The following is an 18,658-nucleotide window of genomic DNA, read 5'->3' on the forward strand; positions in this document are numbered from 1 at the left end:
ATTGTATTATTTACATGTTTTGACCTTAATAAACTAATTTGCTTCAAATAAATTATATAGTAAATTGGTTTAATCTTGAATTACCTGGAATGAAAAATATTATTATTATTATTGTTATTTAAAATAACATAAAATTTATTAGGAAAGAATATAAAAAAACAATGATCAAAAAAGACTAAGCGAAAAATACTTATTTCAGAAATATATTAAAATCATGCTCCTTTAACCTCCTAAATTGTATTGTAAAAGTGAAGGAATTCTTTCATCATTAACTCCGAGGGTCGGTCAGTCTTTTTTGATCACGTGATGTAATAAACTAATATGATATTCGTTTACAAATGTAACCGAAAAAGTAATATATTTTACATTCATATGGAATTTTGCATCATTTTATGAAACTTTTAGCAAAAGTTATTATATTAAGTAAATGTTAAAATACGTAATAGGATGCTCACTAATAAAATAATAAAAATTATAATATTAGCCAGCTATTTTATTTAACACTCATTCAAAACGATATTTTTTTAAATTATTTTGCACAGGAATATCAATATATTTTTACTGTTGATTATTGTTAAAAATTTTGATAAACATTTTTACACAAAATAGCCAGTCTAAAATACCACGAGTTATGTTAAATTTATCAAAATCCACTCGTTTAGAAAATTATTGGGCTTTGAAATACTAACAATACGTTTGATTAAAATTTCGATTTTTGTGTCGTGTATATTTCAGAGGTATATATACTTTCTTCTTGAATGGTTTAATGAATCTTTACAATTGTTGTTAATGGGCTATTCACATTCCAAGTATTTTCCATGAGACAGACACGCAAAAGTTCCAGAATTTGAACGTATGGGTTGGCATTTATGGAAATTCCATTGTAGGTCTTTTTTTTCCCTTTCATTAATAGATTTTCTTAAAAGAATTCCTCCGTAAATATTTAATTTTTTTTAATATTTCATGTATTAAAAATAATTGTGTTAGCTACATATGAAAAAACTACATATTCGGGTAATGTGGAAGGAAAAAATAAAACTGGAAGACCAAGAAAAACTAATAGATTTCAGGATAAACATATTTTATCCTACTAAAAAGATCCTTTCCTAAGTTCCAGCAAAATAAAAGCTCTACTTGAAACACAAGTTGGTATTAATTTTTCTTCAAGAACTGTAAGAGATAGATTACTACAAGGAGGTCTTCATGCGAGAAGCCTAAACTAAAAAAGCACTTCTATCAGAGAAGAAGAGACGAGCCAGAGTTGAGTTTACCAGGTCCCTTTTACCATGGACTTTAAATGATTGAAAACGAGTGACCTGAAGCTATAGAATCAAGTTTAATCTGGTTAGTAGTGATAGGATTTTATATGTAAGACGACCTATTCTTGAAAAGAGAAAAAAATTAATGTGATGAACAGGCCATCGCAATTTCCCGATCTAAACTTCACTGAAAACTTATGGGAGATCATGAACAACAAAAAAAGACACAATTACAAATTATTTATAGTAATAAAACTGTAAATAGCATAAGCTCTACTTTTTGCCAGTCCAAAACAAATAATCATCAGTAAAATTAAACTCTCTGTTTTTCTATTGTTTAACTATGTAATTGTTAAATTTAAGTTAATTTTCAATATAACCGGGACAAAAATTATTTGAATTTTAAAAAATTTACTGTACTTTTTGCTAATGTTGTACGTTGGCAAACAACAGTTTGGCTAATGCATTTTAAGTAAAATTAAATTGATTTTTGAATTTTTCATCAAACCTTTGTTATTTCAAAGTTCTATAATTTTCTAAACGGGTGGTTGGATATTTAATTTAAAAAGCAGCAACATATAGGAAATTAAAGGCCCTTTTAAATGACTTATCATTTGAAATAAAATTGAGGATGTGTACGTATTTGAAAAATATATTTGAATGGCACATTACCGCATCTTTCAATAGAGCGGCATATCGTTTTTTCGTAAACTCCATAAGATTTTCAACAAGTTCAGGATATGGCAACAAACTCTCCATAAAATCACTTCGAGACAATTTATACAGCTTACACTCTGTTATGGCCACAACAGTGGCAGTTCGTGGAAGTCCCAGAATAACACTGAATTCACCAAAGTACGATCCTTGCCCAAAGTGCGCTAATTCGTCACCATTTTTTGAAAATATTGCGACTGTTCCGGTGTGAATAAAGTATAAGAAATCGTCGGTGCTGCCTATTGTAAATACGATATCGTGTTTAAGGCATATATGTAGTTGCATCTTGTTAATCATGCTATAAAGACATTGCTTCGTGAGTAAATGATAGAACGCCGTGTTTTTCATAAGTCGCATTGTCAAATTCTCTTTGATGGATGTTTGTAACGACGGAGGCAAAATTGAAAGGAACTCCGTCTCCTGAATAAATTCTCCATTATATTTGAAGTCCACAAATTGCGTCACCCTCTTCTTCAACTTGAGGGGCGCTCCTTCCTTTTTTAAATAGCTGTTAATAGAATTCTGTAAGTTTTTGTGGGATGCATAAGTGTTGGTTAGTAACTTATATATTCTGACTACAGTTACACCAATCGCAATTTGTAAAACAACTCCAATAAACATTCCAAGAACTTTCACTAACATAAATCCTATCGTTTCTTGAGATAGGTGAAACTCCTGATTTACCAAAAATATTAACACAGTTACTTTTTTTAAAGTTGTCAAGAAGTTCAGTGGCTTCCTTTCTCTGCCGATTAAAATTTGAGGGCCGAAAACACTAACAAAGAAAGTACCCCACATTAGGCAAATTAACACAAGTAAAAATAGCTTTATGGAAGTGGCAATGTGATAAGGGACATTACACCATTCTTGAATTTCGTTTAAGTACATTATGAATGTTGGTAGTCTTATAAGTCTCATGACCATGAAAAAATCAGGAATGAATAGTAATTTTCTGTAATCATTTACGCAATATCCATAGGTATCAATTAATATTTCGGCCAAATCTGACCAAAAATAAGTTTTCATATAATGAAAAGTGATTTTTTTATAACTTAAGATTATTATTTTTTTCTTCGATAAATAGTATCCTGAGAAAAAGTTGGCAACTATATATAATATCGTAGAAACGTTTACAAGATGATCACCAAAGTATAATACGTACTCAGGTTGTTCTCGTCTATCAACATATGTGAGAGTATTAAATGTAAACATAAAAAAGAAAACCATTGTAACCATTAAGTTTATCAGCAACCTTAAAATACTGAAATTAATGAGAGTTAATTGGATTAATAATAAATATATTCAGTGTGATCCATTAAAGATTGAAATAGGAAATGGTGTATACCCATTTTATATCATGCATGGAGTTTTTTATTTTTTAACTTTTGAGCTATTACTGATTAAAATCTAGTTACTAATATAAAAGTTACAAGGAATTTCCATCTTAAGTAGCCACACTGTATATGGAATGACTGTAATTTAATATTAACTGACAATAAGCCCTTCTTGATTTAAATGTCAAATTAACTTTATTACAAGAAACAAAACTGTCATTTTGATGTTTAATTAAGTTAATACCTCATAAACAATCTAAATAAAAACAAACTTACCTGAATGGATGAATTATAAAATAAAAATGCATTAAATGACGTTCCCTTTCTAATTGTATGCCTTTTGAGGATGAAAACATTTCTTTTGTTAACGGATGATTTGGTGATATAAGTGCAAGTTTTTTTAATTTTCTTCTGGTATTTATGAACAATCCATAACATATATATTTTGATAACACATCATCTTCGGCTTGTAATTTACATTGATGACCTTTTATTTTCATACTTGAGTTACTCCATTCTATAAACTTAATGACATGGTTTCCAGGACAATATGTCAATTGACACTATCAACACTTAGTTAGAATAAAAGACAACGAAGATAATGGAAGTGTTAATATCTCTAAGTATAACAATTATTAATATACTGACGAGAGATAATCAAAGGTTATTGGTTGGTGGTTAACCAAATTTTTGCCCGTTTCCACTATTGTTAAGTATTTCTGCAGGATCTGCAAATTGTCATCTAGGTGTGCCCCTTATGAGTAACCATAAAGTGAAATCGTTAAAAAATATTAAATTAATTTTTGCAACTGTTAAATTTAATTAAACTGTGTAATAAAACTCTAAGGAGAGTTACCAAACAACCATAAATGACAGCTAAAACAATTCAATTAATTTTACATAAGTTTCGTTACCCAATGAAGTCTTTCTAATTTATTACCCGTCTTCTGTTACATCTTATACAGTATCAAAAATGATGAACGTGTCTACTCGCGTATTGAGACGGAACATCAATACCCCTTTGTAAACAAAAAAGAAAGATATACATGCAATTATGTGGGCGGGCCGGACTGACTGGAGGGGATCATTTGGTTTTGCTGCGTTTAGCATGCAGTTCGTCTCCGCAGACGAGACGGTGTCTTTGAACACTTTATTTAATTGTTTTTAGTTTTTTTATTTATGCATTTATTTATTTTATTTAATTTTTGGGATACATTTTTATTTTGAAAAAAGAAGTTTATTTTTAGAATACTTATTTTTGTTTTTGATATACCTAACCTACGGATATGGAGAGTTACTAAATGCATTCGCAAATTTATATTGTGCGCAAGCGCGCACTAGCACGGCGCATTTTCTCTTAGAGTGGGGATTCCTACTACCGGGCAAAATTTTACTCTCTTTGTCGTGCATCCATCTCTTACAATATCTAGACACGGAGAGTATTTTTCGTACTGTATACGTAGAACTTTAATATAAGTACGGGGTCCTTCGAAAATAATTAGTTTTATTTATTTCCACACTTAATGGAGAAACCTAGACGCTGGAAGCCAGTTTTTTTAGTTTCTCTGATTTTTCTGGTTTTTTTGATTTTTGAAAAATCGTTCCATAATCCAAATTTTGATATTTTTGATAGTTCCTGAATTATCTAAGAAAATTAAAAAAAAAAAACAATATTTGATAAAATCTCCAGATAATATATTTTCAAACGAAATACGGTGAAACACCAACTTTCATAATTTGAATTATTCTCTCGAATTTGTCATCAAATACATTGGATTTAACGCGCCAAAACTTCAAAAAGATTCAAGAAGCAGCGTTTCTCTCATCTTACCAAGACGTAGAACCAATATTCTAAGCCCAGTTTTCAATGTATCAATCGGAAACCTTTTGATCTTACAAAATTTTAAGAGACCATGTTAATTTTTAGACATCATGCACGATATGACCAGTAAATGCAAATTTTCAATATATATATATATATATATATATATATATATATATATTGAAATATTACTTCAAGAAAAAAAAAACGATACATTGATTTCTATAAAAAAATTATAAATATAAAAATTATTATTAATAATAACTACTAAAATTATAAAATTGTACTATAAGAAATATTGTGTATATTAATGTTGTGGTTTTTTATTCATTTAAAAACGTATTAAAATTTTTAAAATAATACAAGAGAAACAAAAAAATAAATTTATAGAAAACGAATTTTTTTTTACTTAGTTTTAGAAAACATACACACCAGTATTTTTAAAATTCTAATTTTTTGTATTTAGAACATAAAATTAATTAAAAATATTGTAAATAAAAGTGAAGAGAAACAAAAAAATTATAAAAAACGAAATTTGTTTAATTTTAGAAAATTCACACACCAGTATTTTATATTGTAATTTTTTGTATTTAGAACATAAAATTAATCTTAAGCATTGAAATATTGCGTCAAGAAAAAAATATAAATTTATATATACATATCGGTGAATATTTCTTGTATTAAAAATAATTTTTAGCCACAAAAAATATTATTAATAATAATTATTAAGATTATAAAATTAATTTAAAACAATTTTACAAGAAATATTGTGTACATTAATGTCGTGGTTTCCTATTCATTTAAAAAAATATTAAAATGTTTGAAATAATACAAGAAATATAAATTTGATTAAAGAATTATAAATTTTGTAAAAAAAGTTAAGATAAACAAAAAAATAAATTTATAAAAAACGAAATTTTTTTACTTAATTTTAGAAAATTTTTCACACCAGCATTTTTTATTTTAATTTTTTGTATTTAGAACATAAAATTAATCTTAAACATTGAAATATTGCGTCAAGAAAAAAATATAAATTTATATATACATATCGGTGAATATTTCTTGTATTAAAAATAATTCTATTAGCTATAAAAAACTAAGTATTCGACTGGCAAAACTTTTTATTAACTGTCACTAATCTCTACAAAATTCACAATAATTTTTTGTTTTATAGTATGCGCCAAAGTAAACTAAGTTAATATAGTATCTCGTGAAAAGAAATTATTTTCCAAATTATTAATTGTATCGTTCTTTCAAATCGATGAGAGAAACATCAATATCACTGGATTGTAACGCGTGTTTTACATTTTTCAAGAGTTGGTGATGTGGAATGAAAAAATAAAACTGGACGACCAAGAAATACCAATAGTTTTCAGGATAAACAAATTTTATCCTACTCTAAAAAAGATCCTTGCCTGAGTTCAAGCAAAATAAAAAGTCTACTTGAGCCACAACTTGGAATTAATGATTCTTCAATAGCTGTAAGAGATAGATTACTACAAACGGGATCTTCATGTGAAAAAGCCAGACTAAAAAACCACTACTATCAGAAAAGGACAGACGAACCATGTTGAGCTTACCAGGTACCTTTTACACTGGACTTTAAATTTAAAATGGAATAGGTCCTCTCCTTTGAAATATTGAGGAACAATATGGTACCATATTCAGATAAAAATGTGTACAATAATTAAACTAAATAATAAAGTTAAAAAAGGAGACTGGTTATTCATAATAATGGGAATTTTACAACAAATTAGTAAAAAATTAATTAAAATACTGAAGGCCATGAGACGATAAATATACCGAATCGGTCCCAGAAAGTGATCGGGCTCATAATTTCAGGGAATCTTAGTACTAATAAGATACTTCGATAGTGCGAGTTTCAGGTCTTTATCTATAACCGTTTCTGAGTAAATCGAAAATACTGAAAATTAGAAAAAAATAATTTTCTCAGCGCTGTGTGAATCGATTGATCTAGATGCCGGATATGTTTTGGGGGACGATGGTAGTTTTTCGAAAAAAAAATATATATCTCGCTATATCGGTTCACAAGGACCTTAAAAAAAAATGAGTTTATTTTCTTAATTTCATTTTTTAACCATCTTACGATTACGAAACAATTATGAAACTATTTTTTTTGAATTCCTCGTCCAATTTCCGATGAATATTTTGATATGAGTGTATCTAATTTTTTCTGTGGTGTTCACAGCTCAGTAATCAAATAAGTTCCGTATCATATCAATTCAAGAGTAAAATTATTAAAATCCCGATTTTTGAGCAAAAAAATGTATTTTATTTTTTTCCAATATGGCGTACCGTTTTTAAATATTCCAAAAGCTCATATATTCATCGGAAATTGGACGAGGAATTCAAAAAAAAAATAGTTTCATAATTGTGTCGTAATCGTAAGATGGTTAAAAAATGAAATTAAGAAAATAAACTCATTTTTTTTTAGGTCCTTGTGAACCGATATAGCTGTCATTTTTTTTCCAAAAAGCTATCATCGTCCCCCAAAACATATCCGGCATCTAGATCAATCGATTCACACAGCGCTGAAAAAATTAATTTTTCCTAATTTTCAGTATTTTTTGATTTACTCAGAAACGGTTATAGATAAAGACGTGAAACTCGCGCTATCGAATTATCTTATTAGTAACTAAGATTCCCTGAAATTATGAGCCCGATCTCTTTCTGGGGCCGACTCGGTATATTTATCGTCTCATGGCCTTTATAAAGGGAAGTTAATTTTCAGTACACTTTTTTAACATAATAACCAGGACAAAAATTATTAAGCCAATAGTAGTGTATATATATATATATATATGACCAAGCCAAGTAATCCCTTGGTTGGCAATCGACCACACCTCCAGACGAGCCACATCAAATAATTAATGAATTAAATTATTCCCTCTACTTTTGCGTGAAGAACCACGAGGAACACAGCAGCGCAGACAAAACATTGCGGCCCGTGTCGTTGCGAACACGCTATGATGACTATTTCCCCATGGCGTTGTCGGTGACTACCGAGCAATACGAAAAAGCACGTGTGTTCACAGTCGATTGTTTCGCGCGCGCCTTACTGGATGCATTACCAGCATTTGATAAGTTTATTGTTAATTACGGTGCTGGAAACCATTTGCAGTAAAATTCGCTAAACTGCCCTCGGAACGGCCTATACGAGCTGTGTGCGCCACACGATGGTTCTTGCAGTAGTTTCGACGTTTGTGCAACGGTGGATGTGATTTTGCCCACTTTTGTTGAGACGCACCGATTCAACCGACTTATTTGGTGTATAAATAAATACTAATGTTTTGTGTCTATATTGACGATGGCTTACGTCATTTGGCGAGTTGTTATGAAAAAATATTCCAGGGTTCGCTTAGGACTAACTGGACGCTCGGTAAGAAATATTATATATATAATATATACACTTTTGTGCTGTTTAATTTTTACACGGGTAGCTTCATATATAAATTAGTCAAATGTGACCAAATAAGGTCATGGACACTATATTAGCAGCGTATTTGCATTTTGCCAATAATTACTTATTTAATTTACAGACCTTGAAACATATACACTATAGTATTGGATTTTCACATGTAAATGAAGCAAAATTTTCCAATCATTTATATTCCAGGTGAATTTTGCCAATCTTCTATTTCTCCCCTTTTTAAAAAATGTTTAATTTCTACTGAATTCATGTGAAAATATAAAATTATTGAAGATCTAACAAAAAATGTATTTTATTGTTAAGATCGATAAAAATTGGTTTTATTTGTCTGTTGTTTTCTATAAATTAAATTATAATACCAAAACTAACCAATACAACAAATAAACTAAATAATAAAGTTATAGTTTCAAGAAGAAAATGGTCATTTTTGAAAATATCTGACATAATATTTTATTTTATTAATCAAAACTCAAAACAGTTTGTCACCAAATCAGTGACTTTTCGTCTATTTTTTCGTATGCATACAATAAATAGAGAAAACAAGAAGAAAATTCAAAACAGTTTGTCGCCAAATCAGTGTCTTTTCGTCTATTTTTTTATGTGTATATAATAAATAAACTAAATAATAAAGTTGTAGTTTCAAGAAGAAAATGGTCATTTTTGAAATTATCTGACATAATATTTCATTTTATTAATAAGATCAACTCAAAACAGTTTGTTATCAAATCAGTGACTTTTCTTCTATTTTTCATATGTATACAATAAATAAACTAAATAATAAAGTTGTAGTTTCAAGAAGAAAATGGTGATTTTTGAAAATATCTGAAATAATATTTTATTTTATTAGTAAGATCAATTCAAAACAGTTTGTCGTCAAATCAGTGTCTTTTCGTCTATTTTTTTATGTGTATACAATAAATAAACTAAATAATAAAGTTGTAGTATCAAGAAGAAAATGGTCATTTTTGAAATTATCTGACATATTATTTTATTTTATTAGTAATAATCAATTCAAAACAGTTTGTCATCAAATCAGTGACTTTTCTCCTATATTTTCATATGTATACAATAAATAAACTAAATGATAAAGTTGTAGTTTCAAGAAGAAAATGGTCATTTTTGAAAATATCTGACATATTATTTTATTTTATTAGTAATATCAATTCAAAACAGTTTGTCATCAAATCAGTGACTTTTCTCCTATATTTTCATATGTATACAATAAATAAACTAAATGATAAAGTTGTGGTTTCAAGAAGAAAATGGTCATTTTTGAAAATATCTGACATATTATTTTATTTTATTAGTAATATCAATTCAAAACATATGTCACCAAATCAGTGACTTTTCGTCTATTTTTTCATATGTACACAATAAATAAACTAAATAATAAAGTTGTAGTTTATTTTTGAAAATATCTGATATAATATTTTATTTTATTAATAAAATCAACTTAAAATAGTTTTGTTTTACAAACTGAACTACAATACCAAAATTAATCAATGTATCAAATAAAATAAACATTAAAATTGTATGTGCAAGAAAAAATGGTAATTTTTGAAAATATAAAATGTTTTTTAATATTTTAATTATAAAATCAATTCAAAATGGTTTAGTTTAATAACTATTCTCTAAAAACTAAACGACAATACAAAAATTGATCAAAAAATAAAATATATAGTAAAATTGTAGAAGCAAGAAGAAGAAAATGGTATTTTTTTAATACATCAATTGAATGAATTAGTAAAATATTAGTAAAATATCGTAAAGTTCAGTTTCACATATTAATTGTTTAAAAACAAATTAAATTTCGATTTTGAATTTGTAACCTTTTTTCTAGTCATTATACATTAATATTACATCCATTATAATTCCCAAAATACACGTTGTGCGTTGTTATATGATTAAAACTGTATTTAATTAACAATGTAATATCACCTTATCTTAATGATATTCTCCTGACTGTACATCAAACACCTCTCTTTAAAATTTCATAGGCTGGTATTTAATTTGCATATCTGTAAACATATCTAACACTTTAAATTATATTTAATATACGTTAATCGTTAATTGCAATTTATAAATTGTATTCTTGTTAGTAATCATCTCCTTTCAATACATTCAATAAAATCTAACATTTGATATTATATCTGCTCTAATTATTATGATAATGCCATGAGCAATTGATTGGCTGCGAAAGGTTAATCGAATCAATAAATTCCATTTTACTAATCAAATTATTACTTACCTGCAAACCTTACGATTACAAACATAAATGAAGCACAGCTACATAATAAAGTGGAATAATCACATTTATTTGTGAAATTTAATCTGCTTTTATAAATATATATATAACACGTATGTTATGTGAGTGGATGAGTCTGGAGTTTCATCCGGAAATGCTTTAGGACTGACATTTCACTTATTTTTTATACTATTCTGATTCAAAATTTAAAAATAAACGAAATATGTTCTAAAATCAGAATATTAGTACTTTTTTAAACATAAAAATCAACAAAATAAAATAAAATTATTGTTGAAGGAGAAATGTTTGTACCAATAAAATATTTTTGAACATAATACTGCCACATTTAAATGAGAAAAGTAACATACAGGTTATAATTTAGTAATTATTACTTATCTAATTAATTATTAATTAGTGAAATTCAAGTGTGAAGAATTTCTTACGATAAACCAAAGTAAATCAAGTTATATTACTTCATGTGAAATAATCGTTAGACAGATATTTATTTGCCCATATGTAGATAAATTAAATAGCTGAGAGTGAAACTTCGAGCATATACCTCCAGTATGACAACTATGGTGATAATAACGGTTATTATCTCCAGTATAATGGTAAATTAGCTCTTATTGCATGAAAGTAAAACATTGTGTGAATTTTCTTAAATAAATTGCCAGAGGAAAGTTACACGAATTAATTCTCTTTTAATTCTTCTTAATATTTATTAATCCACACTCTATTATACTACCATTGTGTGAAACGCATTCAATTCTTCAAAATAATTTCACTAAATCTTTGATGGTGAAGTGCGTTTTAATTTATATGATTTTTCGCACGCACATAAATTGTTAATTATGTATAATTACATAGGCGTCTAATTGTCATTTAATTTTTTAAACTTCTTTCATTAATTTAGTGTTTAAGTTGTTGTATGTTATTATTTTCAGTTCCATTGTGTTAAGTGAATATAACAAATGTTTACATACCAAGAGTGGTCGATATTATTTCGGGCGTCGTTTCTGTCTTCTGCTTATAAAATTGGATTTATTTACACTTCATCAATCCATCAAATATCTTTTGATTTATTTTATAGGAATAGGATGGAAATGTGTGGTGCAAAATAAACAGGTTTCATGTTCTAAATTTAGTACCGGACGCTCTGTAACGTAGAAAGGTTGTCCATTTTACTTTTAAATGAACTTTTATTTAGTCAACCACTACAATTTTAGTGTCTAATTAGTTTCTCTCATGATGATAGTTCAAATCGTGTAAGTAAGTAATGCAGCGTATATTAACATTATCTTCTTGTTTGTGCGTGATTTTTCAAAATAGAAAGTGTTTTAATTATGTAATCAAAACATAATATAATGTCATTGTTTCACCTAATTATAAAAGTATTACTTTTATTACATTCACATGAGTAAATTACTGATGAAAAAACATTCTTTATACATATATATTTTAGGTAAAAATACTTTCCTTTTTAATCTGTTTTCTTATAAGTTTGTTTAATTACACAGGGAATAGTAAAAATATATGCAAATACATTAGAAACTAAAAATGTGTAAAACAAAAATTACCGTTAAATTGTAACATTACAAGTAACGTTAACGCCACAGAGAATTTACAAATATACAATAATATTTAATTTTTTGCTAAAAACGTTTATTTTTTCAATACACTATAAATAAATAACTATAATCCATTCAAACTACGTACGGAGTAACTAATTTAATTGCTTGATAAGCTCATGATCTCAGCGATCCAGATTACTAGTTCCTTATTGATCAGTTTGGAAGGGTTGGCTTGTATTGATACTTATATTATAAATTTATTTAATTTATTATCATTATTATTTTAAATTAAACAAAATCAATTGCAATGTTCAATCCAGTTTAAAATTAATTATATAAATAATATTTGTTGTGTTGGCGGTTAAGCCATTATGTATTACATAAGTATTACAAAGTAATATAACAATTTAATTTTATATTTATGTTTATATAAAATTAAGCTGTCTTGTGCATAATCGTAATTGTAACTAGTTTAGCCAAAGTTTGTCATTTGTTGTAACATTTTATATTAATTTTGGTGATTTTCCTCACTCATTTTTGATATTTCTTCTTTTAAAGATTTGTTCAATTGGACAATGAACTACTATTAAATATAAATAACATTTGCATCAAAATGTAAAAATAAATAAAACACAAAAATAATTAAAATATATTTTAAATATACTATAAGTAAATAACTAGATAGGAAAATTAATAAGAATAATATTTTCAATTTTTTGAAGAGCTTTATCATTTATCTCATACCACATATAATTACAGTTTAAACTATCTTATGCATCGTTATTGTAACTATAATTTGGTCAAAGTAGTATTTTTATTTTTATAACAAAACTAGGAATACAGTTATAAAATTATGCATGAAAAGAAATGCACCTATTTCTGTCTAATTAGAATTAGAATACCCCAATATGCAAACTCAAACATCTAACTGTCCTAGTTTGCTATTCGTGCAGATTGCAGCTATTACATAATAGCAGTGTCACATTGTATACAACAAATAGTCCCGACTTTTCATTAATTAGTATAATGCAAGGCCACTGTCGGCAACAGAATTATACGTCATCATGACTTATCTTCAACAAATATACGGTTTTAGTAAGCTACTAAATTATGGTATAAAACCAGCCACTTTTTATTTACCCAACGTTTAATTTTATTAATAGACTAAATCTTAATTATGTCTCTAGAAAGGAAGTGATCGTTTTCATTATTTCCTCATTTTGATCAATTGACAAGAATTAACCGTGATAAATCAAATTACGTATATTACATATATCGAAGTCAATCTCTTCAGGTGAAAATTATTTGAAATATGATATTTGCTCATTATCTGGAACCGAAAAACCCACATGCATAGTTAATACACCGGAATAAACAATTTATGAAAGCAGAAAAATTTAACAAGAATATAATCCATGCACCTTTCAGCAATATATTTATTTCATATTAATAACACTTTCATTATTTCTTGGTTAGTCAAGTATGTATAGGTATACATAATTAATTGTGTTTTTATTAAATGATTTTGTAATTTTTGCCATAAACTAACGACGAGGAAAATTTACGTTTTTAATATAACTTAATTTATTGTATACATTATTGTGATACTTCTTATCAATAAGTACACAGTGCATTTGTTTAACTTGTGAAACATAATTGAGGTTAAGAGTATTGAACACAACCATACAGAAGCAAAATATTTTAAGTTGTTTTTCTAGCTTATTTTTATAATATTATAATAAGGCAATCTGTTATTGAATTATGATTAGCGATTTCATGCGAATACTCATCTAAATGCTACAATATTAATAAAATTGTGTGAACTATTATTAATATAATTAACGTGGCCGTAATATGTTTCAACATTAACAAAATATAACAGTGTTATTGCAATATAAAATTATTCCACAGGTAAATGCACCACATATCCGTTATGTTATCAAAATAAATTAAAATGAATGTTATATTGATATTAAAATAACCACAGTATGTACTGTTAAAATCTGATTATTATTTATGAAATAAATAAATAGCTATAATCATTTAACTGCTTGGTCATTGGCTGTTTGGAAAAAGTTTTTAAAAATAAGATAAAAAATTGAAGATGTCGACCCTTGTGTTGTTTAAAGAAAGTTTTTTAGATATGTGTCCGAAATTCCTGCTTTTCTTAGGAGTTCCCTAAGGAGTTTTAGTATTTGAGTAGGAAACCATTTTATGTTTTTTATTTTTTATAAGAAAACCGTTGTCAGTGGAAGAATAAACTCGAGATCAACTTTACTCAGTTGCAAATAAGAATTATAAATTAATTTTTATTATAAAAAATGCAAATCTCCACCGTAAAACCACTGGAAGATATATAAATACAGTATTGGCAGAAAACAGAGTAACTTTAAAAAAATATAAATTGCTATCGCCCTGTATAAGCAAATCTAATATAATTATTATCAATTATGAACACTTTGTATACAAACATGTAGGTGAATAATTCTTGTATTAAAAATAATTCTGTTAGTTACAAATCAAAATACTAAATATTCGGCTGGCAAAAAGTAGAGCAACTTTTTACTGAACGTCACTAATCTGGTAATGTGGAAGGAAAATATAAATCTGGAAGAAAAATCAGAAGGTTTCAGCATAAACAAATTTTATCGTACTCCAAAAAAGATCCTTTCCTGAGTTCCAGCAAAATAAAGACACAACTTGAAATTAGTCGGTAATGGTATGGGGCTGCTTTTCGTGATTTGGAATGGGTCCTCTTCTTTGAATAGAGGGTATCATGGATCGTTTTGTATATAAAGAAATATTGAGGAACAATATGGTGCCATATTCAGATAAAAATATGCCACTAAAACACCCGAAGTACACTTCAAAATATTTGAAGCAGTGGCTTTTAGGGGAAAGAATTAATGTTATGAACTGGCCATCTCAATTTCCCGATCTAAACTTCATTGAAAACTTATGGGAGATCAGAGTATAGTAATCAGCAAGGCTTATTCACGGTTCTGCAAGAGTTCTGGCAAAATATGGATTCAAATATTATTGGCCATCTGTTTATTATATATATATATATATATATATATATATATATATATATATATATATATATATATATATATATATATATAATAAACTCTTTATTTTTTATTGTTTAACTATGTAATCTAATTCTGTGTATACTTTTTTAACATAATAACTAGGACAAAATTTATATGAATTTTAAAAGAGTTGCTCTACTTTATGCCCCTTAAATATATGCCTCTCTTTTGAAATACCCTGTCTATATAGTTTAAGAGAGAGAAGTAAATTCACCGTTCTCCATGACGTAGTAAAGCTACATACAATACAATACTATTGTGGCAAGTTAACTTGGTGAACTAAGTGATATTCGTCAACACACCCTATTTTCGGTTTCATTAAAATTATTCATTGGTATATGATGTTTGTATGGTAATTAACGAAATTTGCAAGATGTCATGAATCACATCTTACGTAATATCCGATTGTTAATGTATTTCAACATTCAGTGTTTCTTCCTACATGGATATTTAATGTTATGTTTAACAATAGAACTACCTATAGGAAGCACATAAAATATTTTTTTACCATAAATACATTTTATTAAAAGTATAGATATGTTTTGTGAACATTTCCATTATAATAAATTGAATTTGAATTCGATCTTACACACGAGAAAAAATTAATGGAAAAAATATTCTCTCAAACCGCAAGAAAAATATTTTTATAATTAACATTTAAAACAACAATATTTACATTGTTATTAATGTTATTAAAAAGCATGTAATGAAAAATTTAGATGATAAATTGAAAAATACTTACCAGTGAAAATATCATGAGAAAGTAATGAAGAATGAATGGCATTATATGTTAATGTTATTTTAAATAATATATCTAAACAATTTTCAAGTAAAATGAGCCTACTGCGCCTGAGAACATTAAAAATAAAACACTCCAGTAATTAAGTATGTGGTGTCAAATTTAAAACAATGATCATTTTACTTCTGGTGAATGAATCTATATAAATATTCCTTCAGGTTTTGTACAATATACAAAATATATGTTCAACTAAAACATATCTTGGGTTTAAGTGTATATTAAGTAAATAGGGCCAATGTTATATAATAGTAACAATACTGATTAGAAAATATGCAATTTACACAATTATTTTTAATTCAATTTCTAATTAATGTATGTAATAATGGCCAGAGGCATAATTTTCTTGTGAAGAAACTGTAAAATTTGAGTATGCTGATTAAGCACAGAATGCAAGTTAACTATTCAATCAGATTAACATCCTTGATGTGTTAAAATATTGAACGCTTGGATAAATTTACTTTTAATTAAAAAATGCCTACACCCAAGTAGGCCATATATAGTACAACACGTTTCTTAGGTCAGTTTTTATATTTACAAAAACATTTTTAGTATACAGAATAATACTTTCAGTCACCAATAACTCCAGTTCACCCAAGTTCAAGTGGCAGCCCCCAAGTTTTAAAATCAATTTCGGTTACGTAGACATGGCTTAAATTCAACCCCGATAGGACAAGACTTCGTCGTAAACTTTAATGCTTTTATCGTCAAAGCAAAGTAGTAAAAGTCATATAATTCAAGTGTTACATTAAAGTTGATTACGACTACCTCCTGACCGCTCCTTTGTTTGGATGTCAGTGAAGCCGCCGCCGCCATGTGGGCGGTCAAATTGTTCCTAGAACAAGAGCCTAGCGCCGCGCCTTTTTAGGTTCATACATGAACTCCGACTATCGCATAGGTCAGTGTTAATGTAATTTTTATGCGCGATTAGATAAACGAAAAAGCCATTAAGGGGGGTATTACGTTCGTCCGTAACCAACGTTTTAAATTTTGTCACACACGCCAGTTGGTTATGTTGTATTATTTTATCACGGTCTAACTATGTTACAAAGGTTAATATTATTCGACGTTTCCTCTATGACTCGCAACACTCTCAATATAGCAAATGTTAATAAACATTCATCTGGCAAGGAGTGTGATAATAATAGACAAAGTTAGATTTATCAATTTTTATATTTACATGTCTCATGAAAATAATACATAAAATGAAGAATATAAATTAAACAGGACCAATCTTATGGCTGAAAATATCATTTCCATTATCATATTCGTTTTTACAACATTCCACACGAAATCCAGTAGAGATCCAAAGTACCAGCACTAATAATTTCGTTTTAACACGCTAACAGTTAACAAATAAGATTCTTTCTAAATTGAGCAAGCAAATTTGGCAATACAAACTTTGGAAATAAAATATTAGAATGATATTTAAAAAAACGTCCTTAATGATACAGCAAGATTTTATAGACCATGCCATGCACTTTTCTGCAAGCATTTAAAAAATGGAGGTTAATACTATATTATGTAAAAGTAAACTTTTTTATAATTAAATTATTATGTTTTTTTCCTCCACACTTTCGATTTTTTAATTCTTGATCAATTTCAAAAATGTTATGATTTTTTTCCTCCAAACTTTTCATTTTAAATTTTGATAAATTCATTAATAAAATGTATTAATAATTTTAAATAAAAAATTATAATAAATTAATGGTAAATAATTATAATTTTATGTGAATTATTTTTCTAAAAACATTTTTTTTCTAAACATTTCTGTACTTTCGATTTGAATAATTTCAAAAACGTTAAAAATGTTTTTAACTAAATATTCTGATTCATTTATTAATAAAATTTATTAATTTAAATTAATTTTTAAACAAGCAATTAATAAATTAATGATAATAATTTTATTATAATAAATTAAAGATTATTACGTTCTTTTCATTTTCAAATCAAAAACATTTCTTTGTAAATTATATTTACATATATTTGGATATATTCTGATTCGTTTACACTTTACCTAAGGTATAATGAATTAATTAACAGCAGAAAATATTAAAAGTAATTTTTAAACCGAATACAAATAAAATTATAAATATATCTAACAAATCCCTTTCGCTTATTAGTTTTAATATTAATTTATCTATATATCTATCTATTAATTTAAGAAAAATGCTATCACAAGTTTAAATTAAGTATAGTTAGTGTTTAAGTGAATCATTGAAACTCTCTTACTAATTGTAATTATAGAAGAAATTTTGCAAAAGGAATTTTAAATTTTTTTCCATAATAACGTAACGGAATGCAAATTATTACGGTCATTATTACTAAAGTCCCATTAACTCATTAAACAAGGTGTTCGTTTTCATCGAAA

At 27.1% G+C, this 18,658-nt stretch overlaps 2 protein-coding genes across 6 annotated transcripts in view; one reads left to right on the forward strand and one right to left on the reverse strand.

Moving 5' to 3' along the window:
• Positions 1-18,658, forward strand: part of LOC109601686 (puratrophin-1-like) — a 210,924-nt gene that overhangs the window by 532 nt on the left and 191,734 nt on the right. Inside the window, exon 1 of one of the 5 annotated variants that reach the window (XM_049962640.1) lies at positions 7,999-8,529. The exons of the other annotated variants lie outside the window; for them this stretch is intronic. Coding sequence (XP_049818597.1) covers positions 8,458-8,529 — 72 coding nt within the window. The 5' untranslated portion in view covers positions 7,999-8,457. Of the gene's footprint in view, positions 1-7,998; positions 8,530-18,658 lie in introns of those variants that run through there. 5 annotated transcript variants of the gene reach the window in all.
• LOC109600778 (uncharacterized) lies at positions 9-3,808 on the reverse strand. Its single transcript, XM_020016955.2, has 3 exons — positions 3,584-3,808; positions 1,932-2,271; positions 9-84 (listed from the first exon to the last, which is right to left on the reverse strand). The coding sequence occupies exons 1-3, from the start codon at positions 3,805-3,807 to the stop codon at positions 70-72; spliced, it is 579 nt and encodes a 192-aa protein (XP_019872514.2). The 5' UTR covers position 3,808; the 3' UTR covers positions 9-69.

Source organism: Aethina tumida, chromosome 2, assembly GCF_024364675.1.
Source record: "Aethina tumida isolate Nest 87 chromosome 2, icAetTumi1.1, whole genome shotgun sequence".
Taxonomy (NCBI): domain Eukaryota; kingdom Metazoa; phylum Arthropoda; class Insecta; order Coleoptera; family Nitidulidae; genus Aethina; species Aethina tumida.

What these genes read in the sequence shown, in the direction of transcription:
- LOC109600778 (XM_020016955.2), bottom strand. Translation starts at nt 3,807, where the DNA reads ATGAAAATAAAAGGTCATCAATGTAAATTACAAGCCGAAGATGATGTG. An exon ending in TTTATAATTCATCCATTCAG is followed by an intron (nt 2,272 to 3,583) that starts GTAAGTTTGTTT and finishes ATGTCTTTATAG; the next exon opens with CATGATTAACAAGATGCAAC.